The 16,936-nt window shown below is 38.4% G+C and overlaps 1 protein-coding gene across 1 annotated transcript in view; it reads left to right on the top strand.

Annotated features, from left to right (window-relative positions):
• Positions 1-15,678, top strand: part of CDC40 (cell division cycle 40) — a 40,490-nt gene extending 24,812 nt beyond the window's left edge. The window contains exons 7-15 of the mRNA XM_055713657.1: positions 1,570-1,709; positions 3,313-3,387; positions 4,063-4,108; positions 5,628-5,729; positions 7,024-7,139; positions 7,224-7,357; positions 11,964-12,040; positions 14,171-14,315; positions 15,217-15,678. Of these exons, the coding sequence (XP_055569632.1) occupies positions 1,570-1,709; positions 3,313-3,387; positions 4,063-4,108; positions 5,628-5,729; positions 7,024-7,139; positions 7,224-7,357; positions 11,964-12,040; positions 14,171-14,315; positions 15,217-15,394 (1,013 nt within the window). The 3' untranslated portion in view covers positions 15,395-15,678. The remainder of the gene's footprint in view (positions 1-1,569; positions 1,710-3,312; positions 3,388-4,062; positions 4,109-5,627; positions 5,730-7,023; positions 7,140-7,223; positions 7,358-11,963; positions 12,041-14,170; positions 14,316-15,216) is intronic.
• The last annotated feature ends 1,258 nt before the right edge of the window (positions 15,679-16,936 follow it).

Genomic DNA, 16,936 nt, shown 5'->3' with positions numbered 1-16,936 from the left:
TTTGGCTAAGGCACCTTGATGTTTCTGTATTGGAGATAATAGTGCTCACAGGCGTAAGCATAAAGGACAGGGAAAGAGATAAACTTGGACTGATTCCACTTCATACTGTGAAGAGCAGTGTGGAAATGTCATTTTTCAAGGTACTTTTTTTATATATTTATTTTTAATGTTAGTAGATGCACGTATCCCTTTCCTATTTTATAGAGCAAACGTTTTAAAGTTATGAGTTTGGCTTAGAGTTTCAGCTTCAGAATTACTGCAGTTTTATGTGTCAGTACTTTCATCAGCAGGGAGTGCTTTGAGTTATGGCTTACATGCAATTTAGAAAATCACTTGGACTTTATACTTCCTCAGTTCCTAATGTAGATGTTCTTTCTGTCATACTATGAATAATTGTGTATCAAATAATTACCCTATGGAAGCCTATAGCATATGGTGCCTTCAAAGAAAATGGTTTGGTACGTAAGTAAAATTCAGGGATTTTGGGGAACTGTTACTTCAGCTCTCCACCTGCAAAGTAGTCCTGCCTCATAGCTTGGCACAATAAACAGAGTCTCTCTTTGTTTACCACTTTCTAAGCCAGACTCACACGCACAAGCTGGAGCATCCGTTCTTACATGCATTAAAGAAGATGCTACAAGCTATGCATTGCTGACATTAGTACCTCATTCTGTTTGTTTGTAGTAGGTCATGACAATATTTATTGAATACTGATGAGCATGACAAACCTTACATTTTAGCCACTGAGCCTCTTAAGGAGTAATTATTTTGTATCTACCTTTTCATGGTCTTTATCTGAAGTTTCACAGTGAGCAACCTTACAAGATGAACTTCAATTTTCTCAAACACAAACATTCCAGAAGTATGCCATTTTGTAGACATGTGCAAACATTGATACTGTGCAGGAGGTCACTTGTACAACCAAAACTGCTGTAACAGTATCACAGAAACAGAGAAATTAATTGGTGCACAGCTTAATGTCATGGCTATCCAACACAAGTCTGTTCTGAAATACCCGCTTCTATGCAAAATGCATCTCTGCATGTCTGACTGTCCCAATAACTTCTTAAAACTAGTTGAAGAGCAGCTCTTGGCTACTGCTGACCAATATTGGTTCACACTGGCTAAATGGATCTTTTTTTTCTCTGATTTGTAATTCGGTTGATGTGACTGGTAGCACAGAGCTGGCTGGAATGTGAGTTGCAAGCATATGACAGGGTTAGCGTAGCACATTATAATCCATGTAGAGTTAGTGAAAGCAAACCCTTGTTGGCTGGAGGAACTGTCTTGCCGTTTGATGATGAGTAAGATGTGTAGGGGGAAGTTTATTATCAGATTCCAAGGAGACTTTGCTGAAATGACTTAGTTTGAGCTTAACTGGTGTCAAGTAAGATTCCACATCTGTATCCTATGAAGAGAGTTGTTTGGGGTTTTTTTCCTCCTGCTTGACAGCAGAGCAGCTGTGTTGAGAAAAACTTTAATTGTGCGTGGCTGTTGAGCCATTCAAAGATTATAACCTCTTACAATACAGGCTCTTGGATTCTCAGCATTCTGTGTTTGCCTTTTCAGTTAAGGAAATGTATGACTATCAAGGGAGATCTTATCTTCATGTCCCTCAAGATGTTGGAGTTAATCTCCGTTCTACAGTGCCACCTGATAAGTGCTACCTTCCAAAGAAACAAATCCACGTGTGGTCTGGACATACAAAGGTAGGAAGTCATGTTTGAGAATGTACATCATGAAAACCCACTTCACTTTGTGTTTGAAGCTAGTAACTTCTGTAAAACCGAAGTATCCATAGAAGGAAAGAGTATTTTCATCTTTACCACATTATGCATATAATTGGTTGCATTACATGCTTACGCAAGGTGTTCCGCTCACTCAGATGTAGTTGTTTACCTGCATATACTTCTTCATTAACATAGTGACTTCCTGACCTCTCTTAAAGGGACGAATATTATTCAGTGACTTCTGTGCGATTTGGAGTTACTTCCTAAACTACCGCGTGAATTAGAGTAAGGCTAATTCTAGAGATCCCTAAAAATGCTTTTTTTTTTTTTTTTTTAATGGTAAAAGTACTTAAGGGCTATTTCATATCAAACTTACGAAAAGTTATGTTAGGTTTTGTGATTATGGTGAATCAGCATTACAGGTTTCCTAAATAGAGCTATTAACCTTTGAGAAGTGTGCCTTGCTACGAGTCTTCTTTGATGGTACTACTTAACATCTACAGTCTCTTCTTGTGCCAGACCCTGTAACTATGTACATACTTTTGGTATTAAAAAAGCATTTCACTGATCAGGTTTGTAAAGCTTATACTCAATTTGCTGCTTCTTTTGTCTCTTAATTTTCAATATGGCTTGAGGGAATATGCTGTGCTGCAGTGAACGGCTTCTTAATGATATCTGAAAGATGGAAGAAAGGAGGACACAGAGAACACTTGGCTTTTACCCTTCTTCAGTTGTCACAGCTGTGAACTCTTCTTTAATGATTACTGCATCAAACAGCTTGTTGCTGCAACAGTCAGTTCTTTCCAGAATAACATCTCTTCCCCAAAGCTCTAGTCACTCCTCTGCCTATTATCCTATTAGAACAGACTGATGCATGAAACAGCTTTTTTCTTCAAACGAGATGAATAACAATATTGATGAGAGAAGCAAAAGAAGGATGGGCAGAAAAATGTAGAAAAGCTGAGGGATATAAGTACATAGTAATAGGGAGGATAAAGCACCCAACTCCAACCAGGTGTGGGAGGAACTGGATGAAATATGTATAGAGTAACTGATACGAAACGTGAAGAAGGGACATCAGACCATGAGTACTTGGTGGTTCTTCGGACTTCCTCTGGAAGGAGTACCTGAAATAGAGAGAGGCGGGAAGCTGCCGTGTCTAGGGAATCTGAGTTCAGTGGGTAGAAGCCACTGGTAGTACATGTAAGAAATGGAGTTGGCCAGAAACATTTTTTGTGGAAAAATTCCTCACCTGCCCCACCTGAAAAGGCTTGTTACACAGAAACAGTTGCCCAAGCCCACAGTTTGTATTTCTTTGCTCTGTTTACCACAGTAGTGGTATGAGTGTTGAAGAAGGGTATATATACAGTTGTTGAAGTGAATCGATTTGTTGCCAATAACAATTGTTCAAAAAGCATCAATGTTTCTGAAATGGAACCTGAGTAGGTTATTTCTTTTCAAGATACAGTATCTGTGTATTTTATGAAGATAAGCTTTAGCTTTTTTCTTAGAAAAGAGGGCAAGTGAACTTAGGACCTATCTAGATGCTCCACTTACTGTTTAATTATGTCCTTATTTACAGGGTGTCAGTGCAGTTAGATTGTTTCCTCTCTCTGGGCATATACTGTTGTCTTGCTCTATGGATTGCAAAATCAAGGTGAGTTATTTTTCTGGTTTCACATATATGTTTTATACCATCGTTGAATATAGGCAATGCATTTTAGAACACTTAAACATTTGGTACCTCTACCAGGTAGCTTTTGTCTGTGTTACTTGTAATTTAAAAATCAAGTGAGAAAAATAAAAATTTGTTGGATCAAAGATAGAAATAATACACGAGGCTGTGGGTGTTAGAACAGTGTTAATCATTTAGTAACAGCATTTAGAAGGTCACAAGTTCCTTGGGTTATTGCCTCTGTTATAATAATTCATTTTCTGTGAAACCTAGTTTTACAACTAACAATAGGTTTCTGTTGAAGTGTTTTAGTGAAGCATTTGTGGTCTTGAACTAATCACATTTTAGTCCAGCATACATCATACCAGAAAGCTGATGATTTATCGATTTATTTATTTATTACTAGCAAAACCTTAGGGCTTTAAAGTTGGAACATGCTGGGGGGGAGGTTAGTTATTCGAAGCGGGGGTTGCTAACAAGATAGTGACAGACCATTCTTGTGAATTTCTGGGTAGATAGTTGTGATGAATCAGTAGATGTCATATGTTTGTAATTAATTTCTTAAGAGATGTTGCCATATATGTTTGCACTTAATTTCAGCATCATTATTGTTTAACAATTGACATCTTTTCTCCCCATCCCTTTTTTTTTTCCAAGCTATGGGAAGTATATGGTGATCGAAGATGTCTACGAACATTTATTGGTAATAGTCTGGTTTTTTAAATTTATATGTATTTAAAACAATTTCATGGAAGGATATGATTTACGTTATCTTACTAATTTTTCATAGAGAGGACTTGCAGGCATCCAAGGCAAATGGTATCCAGTATGATCTTGGCAATAAGAACTGAAAAATGTGCAAGTTTTTAGTGAACCTTTGTAATTACTCCAAGCAATTTAATGTTGATGTATAACATTTTACAACCTTTAAAGTAAAAAATTAAAGTACTGCAGTCATCAATACTTTATGCAAGACTCCTTTCCAAAGGCAAAATTAGGAAATTACATTGCCCCATCTTCGTGTTGAGAATGTTGATGTATAACATCTTACAATCTTTAAAGCAAAATATTAAAGTACTGTAGTCATCAATACTTTATGCAAGACCCCTTTCCAAAGGCAAAATTAGGAAATTACATTGCCATCTTCATGTTGAGAACAGCAGCCTGCTGTTATTATGCAGTGAGGGCATCTCACGGTGTGATGATTCCCACCTTTAATAGGTCATATCTTCTGTGTGGAGTTTCTAGTGCAAAAGCTTGGGAAATTTTATTATTTTTTGGGGGGGGTTCAGGTGTCATCTTTCTTCATGTAACAGGTGCTTTTTAAAGCCGATAGCTGAGAGAGAGAAATACAAACTTCTTAGCCTTGAATGCAGAACAAAAGCAGCTGATTCTCCTTTTGAAATGGGAACATTGCTAGAACACTGAGTGAATATATGTTGAGTAACAACAAAGAAGTCTTTTTTTCACATAATATATCATATGACAGCAGTGTGGCCAACATGATGGCTCAAAAAAGGGTCTCTCTGAGTAGACTGCCCTTTCTGAACAGTTTGACTCTCTTTCTCAAAAGGTCATTATCAACCAGATTCGCCTGGTATTTTGCTATATTTAAGGCACTGTGCCAGTATTTTAACTTAACAAGTCTGATGCAGTGGTCAGATTGAAGTATTGGGGTTAAGGGTTAGGAAGGTAACACCAGATGAAAGCATTCTTAATTTTCTGATCTAATATTTCCCATATTTTGTACCTGTTTTCTAATTATAAATGTTTCTCCTTTAAATATGTCTCCTGTAGTGTTTGTCTCTCCTCTCTTTCATTAGATGTTGGCATTTATTACAGTGTTTTATACTTCTCTTGCAGCTCTGAGAAGCATAGAACAATCTTTGAAGCTAGCAGTACTTAAAGTTCTGCTTCTGTATCAATTCATGAATGATGCACAGTGGTTGGTTCTGTGCAATGCTATTGTTTGTCTCTCCAGTGCTTGAGAGGTGTTGAGGGTTTGGGGATTTAATTCTCATCATTCTTTATGAGTTTGGGTTTTTTCTTTCTCGCTTGAATCATTCTTTACTAGGGTTCATGAAGAATGTCAGTAAGTGATTTCCTTGTTCTCTTGGTATTGTTAAAGACTGGAGTATTTAACGTGAATAATGTTTTGTTAAAAAACATTAATTCTAAGCATGAATGGATTCGTTTGTCATCACATTTTTTCTATCTTGTAGGACATAGCAAAGCTGTTAGAGACATCTGTTTTAATAATGCTGGCACTCGGTTTCTTAGTGCTGCATATGACCGCTATCTTAAGCTCTGGGACACTGAAACAGGTAGGCTTGTATTTATAGACACTGTTATTTGGCACTGTGTTTAATTAATAGTAAATACCAAGATACGTTATCAGTCAGGTTGTTTCCAATTATCCTTAATATTGTCTTGTAGTTCAGTATTTATGCTTTCGTTACAGGATGAATAGTAATTTTTTCCCTAAATGTTTTGCTGTTATCTGTAATAGTGCAGTTGACACTACCTATATACCTGTATTTCATATACCTTTTTATTTGAGGAATTTGATAGTTATTTGTAATGCTAGAAAAATTTTGGGCGAAAGACAAAATTTTACCAAATCACTTAATTGCATGTTTACAGTTACAGGCATAAAACTAGGTAATGAAATCACAATTTAGACCTGAATATGCTTAATTTAGAAGAATTGTTTCACTTGATCTTTTGGTTAACCTGAACTTGAGGAGCACTGCCAATAAGAAAAGTGGTGGAAATTGAGCTGCTGGGGCAGGGAGTTGGAGGGTAGGTCTGTTGCTGTCACAGAACTGCCTGGGAGATACTCCAACATTCTGATCCGTATAGTTTCTTAAGCTAAAAAGATGCAGGATAGGTGTTGTCAATATTCTTTTAAACTTAAGTCTGTTCCTAAGACAGGAAGTTCCCATGTTTGAAAAAGTTGTTAGCTTTCTTGGTTGGCAGTGCCTCTGGTCTTATACAGGTGACAGCCAGTAAGGTGTAAGTCATTCTCCAGTCTCAAGTCTGAACTCAGTTATTTAGACACCTGAAAAATGTGTTGAGCTTTCGGATTAAAACGGGCTCCTGTAAGTTAAGGCTAACATGTAATCAGGGTATGTATGGCTGAGGCTATGAAAGTTGGTCAGTGGTTTGTTTTGCAGTTGGATTAGTTACCCTTTTCTGGGCTTAGGATTGAGGAATTCTTGCCTGAGTTTAAGTCTCTTGATGAGAAGACCTCTGATGCTGAGGAGGTGATGCCTTGCAAAGGCAGTGGTCAGCTTGTGATAGCCTGACCAGCCCTGATGTCCTTGATGACATATAGGCTACTGAGCAGTTACACTGTTTGGAAAGCTGCAGTAAAGGTATGGAACAGTTTGTGTGTATGTATTTATACAGGTCTGTGCATACAAACGTGTGAAAAAAGGTATAATCAAAGAGCAGGGTAAATTCTACCCTGTAGTCCTCTCAAAGGCTTTAAAACAAGTGTTTTCTGCTGTTAGTAAAATAAAAGTAAAATTAATGTTTTTTATCAATATCTGCAGAGAACCGATAAGCCCATAGAACTTCCAACTTGATGCACTATGAATGGCTTTTCTGTTGCAGGGCAATGCATTTCAAGATTCACAAACAGGAAGGTTCCTTATTGTGTCAAGTTCAATCCTGATGAAGACAAACAAAATCTCTTTGTTGCAGGAATGTCAGATAAGAAAATTGTGCAGGTATGTCTATTTAATATGTCTTCCTCTAAAAATTCAGATTTTAGTAAAAATAAAAAGGTCTTATTCTGACTTTTTTATTTGCAGTGGGATATTCGAAGTGGTGAGATTGTGCAGGAATACGATAGGCATTTGGGAGCTGTCAACACCATTGTGTTTGTGGATGAAAATAGAAGGTTTGTGAGTACATCTGATGACAAGAGTTTAAGAGTCTGGGAATGGTAAGTTTAAAATTTCGAATATTAACTTAAAGTATATTGTGAGCAAACTGAGAACATAGTTTATTTTTAAAAGTATACATAGCACATAGGACACTGGAGTGTACTGGGTTCTAGCTATCTGAGGAAGTGCAGGCTTTACAACCCTGTTCTGGCCTAAGGCTTGAGGCGCTTCATAAATTTCCTTTTCCCCCAAAGACAGCCCTGTCAGCCTGAAGCACACTGCACTGTATTAGTGATCTCTGTTCTGTCTTCTTTTCTCAAGGCTGTATTAGCCCTTAAATTAACCCTTTAAAGAAATGCCTCCTCTATTACATTACTGTGTGTCAGTTTTGACTGCTTTGAATTGGGCTGTGCATAGTATTACATAATATTTGGCCCGTGTATGAAAGAAATAGTTTAGTGTAGCTTCATTTCTGGTTTTCTGGTAGTCGGGGTTATTTTGGCAATCCTTGGTACCCACAGTATAAATACAATAGATGACAGAAAAGTGAAAGTATCCAAGAAAAACTTGTAAGAAATATCATCTTAAATAGCTTCCAGTTTTTAACATACCTGGGGAAAAAATGTATCTCTCCTATCTGAAATGTTTTCCACAAAGTTCTGGGTACTAAGATTTTCAGCTTAGGACTTTTCTCTATGATTTCAAATTTCATTATGAAATAATCACTGCTATATCTTTAGGTTTCAATTTCCTTTTGCTGTTCACACATCCAAAGCTGTTGCACAGTACGGACACTAGTTCGACAGCTCTGTGACTAATCAATTCCTTCCTAGATTTTTTTTTTTTTTTTTTTTTTTAAACCTAGACAAGAGACTCCAGTCTGTGGTATTTGAGTGTTACCCAAGAAGCCAGCAAAACCTTCAGTGTATCTGTGATCAGCTGCTGTCATTGCCAGTTAGCAGCAGTGGTAATGACCAAAGTCTGGGAACTCAGGCTTAGGCTAGACATGTAATGCTGTCACCATATGTCACTCCAAGAGAGCCTCTGTTCAGTATTTCATAATTAGGCTCATACATTTACTGAGCTCCTTAAAGAAAAATCCTTTACGGTATCATATCTGCTAAGGGATGTCTCCTCTCTGGCAAGTGGGAGGATGATCTCACTTGCACAAATTTGTTATTTCCTTGAAATTGGATTGCCCTTGTTTCACGAGCTTTGTGTTGATAGCTGAAATAAATAGTGAAGTGGGTGGATTTAGTCACTCTGTGGGGAAGAGAGCAAGAAAGGCAAAAAGGTTCTGGCATGGGAACATCACAACCTGATTGTTCCAGTAGCAGAAGCTTTTTTTTTCCCTTCTGAAGAAAAAATATGTACTGTACTTGCTGTACACTGAATAAAGAGCTGCCTTGTTCAGATAATAGGGAACTCAACTGTAGGCAGTATTCTGTAATACAGTCGTCAGGGATTTTTGGGGGTTTTATAAAAAGCAAATGTAATGCTGTCTTCCTAGGCACAACTTGAAAACCTGTCTCCACAACGTGCCATGATATATGTTAATTGGTCTGCAGGCACAGTTCTGTAATTTTAAGACCCAGATTTCTACAATGCATTAAAACTAAATTAGTATACTCACTACAGAAGCTTTTGGAGCTTGAAAACTTCCATGGCAAATTATTTCATGCGGTACCTCAAATCCTTGTTTTCCTAAGTTCACAAGGAAAATTATTTGCAGCTTAGGGTGATGTGATTACTATACCTTTTGCATGTTTCTTCATATGTTCTTCAGCACAATATTTCTTCAGTATCCTTCAGAAACTAAGCAGAAGTAATTACGACCTGAGTATGGCCTTAAAAGCCAGTAATTAAAGCTGTTCTAATTGCTTAGTTTCAATTGTCTAGAGGAATTTTGTAGTATGTTTTGTAAACACTTTGACTTGGCCAGAGCTGGTAATGGATGCGGTGTCAGACTTCATCAGAGTGAGGAACTTCTCCCCTGAGAATTTAAACCTCCCTTCCCCGAGAATTCATCCCATGCATAGATTTCACTGCGCTGTACACTGAGTTACAGTTGGTTGATTGCTGAAAGTTCAGACTGCAAGTATAGCACAGACTCTTGCAGATTAAATGGTTTCTTTAGGAATCTTAATGGGAGTACTTTAAAACTGTCTGCTTCTGCCTTTAATGTGATTGTATTGTTACAGCAGGGACATTACAGTTGGCAGGGGTATCATATTCTGTGTTCTTTCTTCTAGAAACGCAAAATGTTATTTTGTCTTTGCTTCATATGCGTCTGATCCTACTTGGATAAACAGTGAAATGGTTTGGGCAATTGACCTTGGAGATTTTTGTTTCCATTTTTTTCCAAGTTAGCTAGCAAAGCAAGAACTGTACAGTGGTAGCCTGGTTATTATCCTGACACGCTTAGGAGGCTTATCTCTGTAAAGCTGTACTCCTTAGCAGGCCTTTTCTCTCTAGTGTTCCTGGTACAGATACTGTAGTCTCCTGAGAGAGCTCTTCATGATGTGTAGATCCCAGAATTGGATTGGTTTGGGTTTGGTGGTGGGTTCTGTGGGGTTTTTTTCACTTGTTTGTTTAAAAGGATTTTTCTCTCTCCTGCTTGGGGAAGAAGTTGTATTAGAACCCCAAAGTATCACGTTTCCGAATTTTGGCTAGCGGATACTACTGTTGATATTTAAAACTTTTCAGCCTTTGAAATGGTATGAAGTGGGGAAAGGACTTGAAGATCTTTAAATTGAAAAACTCGAACGAACAATAGATCACATGAGTTTTGAGGCCAGGCAACCACGACAGCACCTTTCTTGGTAATTTTTTTAAGAGAGCAGGCTAATATTACTTATTTAGCAATTTGACTAGAAGCAAATGTGAAACATGGAAGTATCTCTTTATTCTGCCTAATAGTTTAATGCAGTCTATCCTGCAGCTGTCCTAAGCGTGTCTGGTAGGTTTCAACATAAAGCAGAGCTGTCTTGAATAAATTCCGGTGGATGAGCTTGCCTTCATTTGTAAAGAGAAAGAAGGCAGGACAACCTGTACTGCATTTAAATTTCCCACTGCAGTACAATTCAGCATTGGAAATGCATCTTCTGTGATGAGATGGTTTTTAATGGGGCTTCCAGTGGGATTGCTTTTACCTGGCATCAAGGACTCCACATGACCAGTGGGCAGAGGGAGTGTTGAACGGTGGGAGCTGATCAGGATCAGGATCTGGCCTCACTGCAGCGATGGCTGTGTGTCCTGTTGCAGGTGGCTTTTAAAGCTGTTTGGGTATTGATGCGAAAAGGTAGGATGGGGCACGGGGGAGGGCTGCAGTTCCTGTGCTGTCATGCTAGTCAGCCTCAGAGATTACGTGGACTTTTTGTTACTCCTTTACAGATGTACTGTCCAACAGCAGTCTTAGGTCTGCCTGTTTGGAAGCCAGTTATCCCTGTGCATGCTCTTATCCACAGACAGTATTAAGCAGGTTGTCCTCCTTATTCTGAGGGTAAATTATTTTAACATTTAACTCACAGAAGCATTTTGGGTTGCTTCCTGACAACAGAGCAGCTTCGCACCCTGCTGCCCATGTGTACGTTGCTTAACCCAAGATGGCAGTAAATCACTTACTGCACAATAAAATAGAATTGTAATTACCTGGCTAATGTCGCCTGTATTGCCATCCAGCAAGGCTCGGTCAGCTAGTACAAGGCAGCCACCCACGCTTTCTACTCCGATAGTATCCCAGCAGCCCTTCTACTGTGTGAATTAGACAATGAAGTCATAACCATCCCCTTTGTATTAATTAATGTTGCTACAGAACATTTTGCGTGTGTTTTCTGCTGAATACATTAACCAAATCTATTTGTTGCTGGAGATTTCTTTTGCTTAATGAGAAAGACATGTGCATGCCTTCCCTCTTTACTGGTCTTCTAGAGCAGAGTATGAGGAATACTGTGAATATGCATGGACCGTTAGTAATCCAATTTATATAGTCAAAACCAAATGACAGTTCTGCAGAGTAAGGATTAGACTGTGTTTGTTTTTCCCTAGGCCTTTGTACAGGACAGTGTATGTTCTTAACATACACTGGCACAGTGTTGTATGCCATTGAGACCAGAGAGTCATGGTTCAGGTCAGCTGTGAACATTTGGAATTGGTTGGCATCCCATTTAGGGAGATCAGGAGGAAAAGGGCTTTGTCAGAGAAACAAGAGACAGACTCCTGTTGTCTTTTCCTTTATCAAAAAAAAAAAAAAAGGCAGAAATATTCTAGTTAAAACTTGAGTCAGTGAGACGTTCCAATAAGACACATGCTTATATCAGTCTGTTTTTGCTACCTATATTAGGATTTTGCAGGAGCTGCAGTTAAACTGGAAACTATTAATAGAGTATCTTTTTGTTATTCCTTAACAATTGGAATTACGATTCTGCATTATACTCTGGGTCGTTTGATTGGGGTAAGCTCACTCTATCAGAGACCATCCTGCGGATGGCTCCGCAGCTGGAGATCTCTAGGTGGGCATTCATAATTTTGAGCTTTTGCGCATTCTTCCTTTGAACACCACCTTACAGTCTCTCTGGTTCGGTGGCTGAGTAAATCGGCTGACTGCAGGCAGCCCCTTGGAACATCTCCATATCTTCATAAAACACATACGTCTTCCTTTTGCAGGGACATTCCTGTAGACTTCAAGTACATAGCTGAGCCAAGTATGCACTCCATGCCAGCCGTGACTTTGTCTCCAAATGGTAGGTTAACACTTTAACTGCCTTCTTAGCCCTAGTTTATGTAGGCAAGTCTTACTGATGATACCTCTGTAATACTGCCATCTTGCATCCCCATTACCCCTGTGTTACACCCTCCCCCCATGGGTTTTGATTTAAAAGTTTTAAGAACACGTGTGTCAAAATGGGGAGTTACATCAGAATAACTGCATCAATTTAAATTTAGACCTTCAATCCAGACAGGGCAAAAGGATTTTTCTTTTCATAGAGCTACAACGTGCTCTTTGCTGTATTTAAAATATTAAGAGAAACAGTGGTGGCAACTGACGATGGCTGCAAAGTGCTAGGCCGGTTCAGCAGCCCTTGTGGTGCCATTGTTAAAGCAGAAAGTGATAATGCTGTTCCTTTCTCTTCTGAACGTAGCCCAAATAACTCTTGCATAAGACAAATCCCAAGTTATCTCAGTGATTCTGTATGTTAATGTTTCGCGCTTATGTTCTTCAATTAGAATCAAACTGAAGGAGGATAAAGTTTTAGTGCCTCCAGTAATCAGTGAAAAATCCTTCTAACAGTTACTTGTTTTGGCCAAAATTAAATAGGTTCAGTGTCAACATTATTAAAGTGTTGCCAGATTACAGTTAACAGTCCCACTGTGCTGAGTAGTGGCTGATCAACTTGTTGCACAGCTGACATTTTCAGCTGGCTATCAACATCAAATTGTATTTGCTTTGCAATGTAAATATTCTTAACAGTACAAGTGAGTTTCTAGTGTAAAAAGGAAGATTCTGGAGAAGGAGATGGCTGCATTTAAAAATGTTAGCTTCCCAAGCTGGCCTTTTCCAGCTCCTGTTTCTGAAATTGCACAACTTGCTGTACTCTGATCCAGTTTTTCAATTCATCTCATTCTTCCACATTGAAATACTGGGTTTCTCGTTCTTTTTCCAGTTCTGGCTGGCCAGCATTTGGAGTATTTGATTTCTGAGATGAGACAGTAAATGATGTGAGGAATGAAGTAGTCATCTTTTCAGCTCAAGGCATCACCTGTCACATTAACTAACATTATCCTGACCTACAGTAGTCCAGTATCACACAAATCAAGTTTTCTTGGATTACTTACACTACAGATTGTGCCAGACACGTTATGCCTCATTTTGGAGTTAAATGAGTCCTTTGAAGAAAACTAAATTGAAAGTTTTACAGATGTGGAACTTTTCTGCTTGGGGGCATTGATTTATGAATCTCATCAATTAATTTTTTCCTCCTGAGCAATGCAAGATACTGAGCTTTTAAAAACTAAGAGGAGAATAACATGCGTGGGGTACACACGTGATTTGTTTCTTTGGGAAGCTGAAGAAAAGCCTCAGATTCCAAGCTAGTAGCTGGAAGTTTGATCAGATTTACAGTCAAGTTGGCACATTTTATGTTATCACTGTTTGCATTAAACACTGTAAAGGCAGTGACGATATGCAGAATTCAGGACAAAACTGTCTGTTCCATGGTGCTGTGTAGCAAATCATCTTTATTGGATTCTCAGACAGGAGTTAGTGCACTGCCAAGACATAAAATGAGGTAGAATTAAGATTAGAAAAGCCTAGGGGTTTTTTCTTTCACTCAAGTATCTTTATTAAATTGCATTCCATTAGGGCAGAGAATACTAAATAGTTGCAAAAATGTATGAATTTTCAAACTCCCAAATCTACCTTAGACTTGGTTTTCCCCTAAAGAAAGTGAGGTGACCATCTTAGAATACCCACAAAACAGGTAATTAAATAGGTTGCAGCTAGATGGGATTTTTTCCCCCTCATCTGAATTACTTGATTATGTGCACCAGCAAGCTTACTCAGTAACTTACCAACTTACCAGTAAGTCAGTGGGGTTGATGCCACACATTTTTGTGACAGCCAGAGCTTTTCTAGAGTCCTGAGTGCATTTTGTAAGACTAGGCATCCCAAATCCTGTCAAATGTCTGGTTTTGCCTCTTCGCAGTTGTACCAGACAGAAGCAGTATCAGGTGCTACCTTAGAACCCTGATACATAATGAAAATCTGAATTAAGATAGTGCAAGAAAAGTTATAAAAATCCCTTAAAGTGTTAGAGTTAAGTCTGTTTCTTCAGATGCAGCACTGATACTACCTCTGTTTATTGCCTTTATAGGGAAGTGGTTGGCTTGCCAGTCGATGGATAACCAAATCTTAATTTTTGGAGCTCAGAACAGATTCAGATTAAACAAAAAGAAAATTTTCAAAGGTCACATGGTAGCTGGCTATGCTTGTCAAGTGGATTTTTCACCTGACATGAGGTAAGTTTTTGTGGGAATGAGCTTCATTGTAAGACTTGCTAGCATGGATGCTACGTTTCTTTCTGAATCCTCTGCGACATTCATCGATGCACAGCCATCCTGTTAACCCAGCGTCAGACAAGAGTTCTGTAGTCAAGCAGCAGGATGGAAAGTTTACTCTTGCCATTTGATAGAACTAAGCTATACTCGGTGGTTGCTCTGAGCAGCCTTTAGAAAACAGTCCATGTAGTCCAGACTTCCCATTCTGCAAAGACGCTTTGCACTGCTGTTAAACCATCCAGAGACTCCCCTTTTTTTGCCTAGTCCTGGTGCAGCACAGGAGGCTTCTGCACCCGGTCTTTTGCGCATGGTCTGCAGCACAGGGTTCCACTGTATGTACTTGTCTAGAATACCTGCGACTCAGGTTTGCCCAGCTTTTTCCCATTTTGCAGGTCTGGTGTGGGTATCCTCATCGATTGTTCAGAGCACCATCTTTTTCATCCTCTTTGCTTAGTAGCATGCTCACACATTTATCGCTGTATGTACTTAAGATAATTCATTACTACAAAATCCGGAGAATAACCTCAGCAGAACTGGAGGAAAAAGTGGAGAAAGTGTCTATAAATTTCAGAGAAACTTCTGGCACTTTCTCTTTTGCTGATGTATTCTCTTTAGTTCCAGTAACAGTGTATGGTATAATCGCATTGCTTAGCACATTTACCTCGCAGTTGATGAATCACCTTCTGCAGGACTTGTGCGTTAGAGCGCAGCATGTATGCTAATTCTCTGGTAGGTGTGTTTGCAGACTGTCAAACAGGAAGCTCGTTGGGTGAAGCTCTTTTCCGTTGCTCAATGTAAAAGTATTACAATACAAGCAGTCTTCACACATGATACAGCTTTTATTTTAATCCTGTTAATATAGCTATGTGATATCTGGAGATGCAGATGGAAAACTTAACATCTGGGACTGGAAGACAACAAAACTCTACAGCAGATTAAAAGCACATGATAAAGTCTGCATCGGCGCAGTGTGGCATCCACACGAAACATCTAAAGTCATTACATGCGGCTGGGATGGTCTTATTAAACTGTGGGACTAAAGAGGATGCTACGAAGATCTGAAGATCTAAGTCCTGCATACATCTGAGATAAGAGTGATTTCTGCTGTAAGGATGGGTAGATGTTTGTAATACTGCAGTTTTCCGCTGTATATATGCACTAAAAATGGGAAATCTTCAGAAGACACAACTGAAAGGATATAGTTCTAAATACGACCTCTGAGTATGAGAAGCTGAGGTCATCTGAAGCATGCAGAATCAAGTGTTAGTTTGTCATGTCACTGTTCATGCAAAACACTCTTGTAAAATAAAATGATTTTAACGAAGACTATTGTTGTGGTTCTGGCTGTCAGAAATGTGGGGAGTTAAAGGAAAAGACCAGCAATTGTGTAACTCTCTTACTAAAAAGAAATCTTTGATTTCTACTGCAATAGAGCTGGAAATACATGCATTTGTTTACCTGGTTTTGGGTGGTATTTTATTGTCCCAAAAATATTTCTACCTTTATAGAACAGAAACCCACTTCCTAAAATCTGTTAATCCACAGTAGAAATTAAGAACTAATCAGAAGCTGACAGTTGTCAGATAAACTCTTATCAGCTGAAGACTGTATTCATAAACTCTTGGTTTCTGTCTGTATTTAACAATATCATCATGTTGATCACTGAGTTTCATCTTTGCAAGTAGTCTTCAATTTCAAGATTTTGCTTGTATTGGTTGGTTGTGTGTGTGTTAAGTGTTGGATTTTTTTTTTTCTCTTCCCATATGCTGTTACTTCCAAAAAGCATGACATACATAAAAAAAAAAAAAAAGCGGATGTCTCTTGTTCAGTTTAGAATACATTGTATTATAAGCCCCATAAAGGATTTGACAGTTTAATGTATATACATGTCACTTTCTCTCTTTAAAGAACTTATTTTTAATAAATCTTTTTATAAAAAGTCTGCTTCTCTTCAGTCAGTTCTTCTGTCTAGCAGTGTCCTTATAAAATACATCTTTACTATTTGTTATTTTAATTTGCAGCTGAATTAGCATTTAGATAAACTTATGCTCTTGCACTGTTCATAAAAAACTAATGCAGGTTGGAAGCAGAAGAAAAAAATCCTTTCACCTCCCTGTCTGCTCTCTTTTGGAGCACATAATGGAAATAAAGTGTAATGAATTTATCCCATTGATTAGTCTTTAATTACAGATTTGAATTACATTATATTGTTTACTGTAGATCCAATCACTGCTCATCAATTATAAACAGTAGCAAAGGAGTAATTGCCTTAATTGACAGCAGGATAGAAGGTAAGGCACTTCTGTAGATGAGATGCATAGAATCTCAGATCGTGTAAATGGAAGGAAATGGATTGGTGGTTTTGTGGGTTTCTGGTTGGTTTGGGGTTTTTTGATCGATTAGCAGGAGAATGCTGTTCTTTCAAAGAGAACTTCCTAAAGTTTGGCCTTCTGAGTGAGCACGGAGCTTACACATTTTTAGAACAACTTTTCAAAGCTGAGTTTGAGAATCTTTCCACTGTCTATTCATGCCATTGCATAACTGCACTAAGCTTACATGTTGCTGTTTACTTTCCCATCTCA

Source organism: Falco cherrug, chromosome 6, assembly GCF_023634085.1.
Source record: "Falco cherrug isolate bFalChe1 chromosome 6, bFalChe1.pri, whole genome shotgun sequence".
Taxonomy (NCBI): Eukaryota; Metazoa; Chordata; class Aves; order Falconiformes; family Falconidae; genus Falco; species Falco cherrug.
The sequence above is the reverse complement of the archived record's forward strand: the minus strand, read 5'-3'. Positions and strand labels throughout refer to the sequence as shown.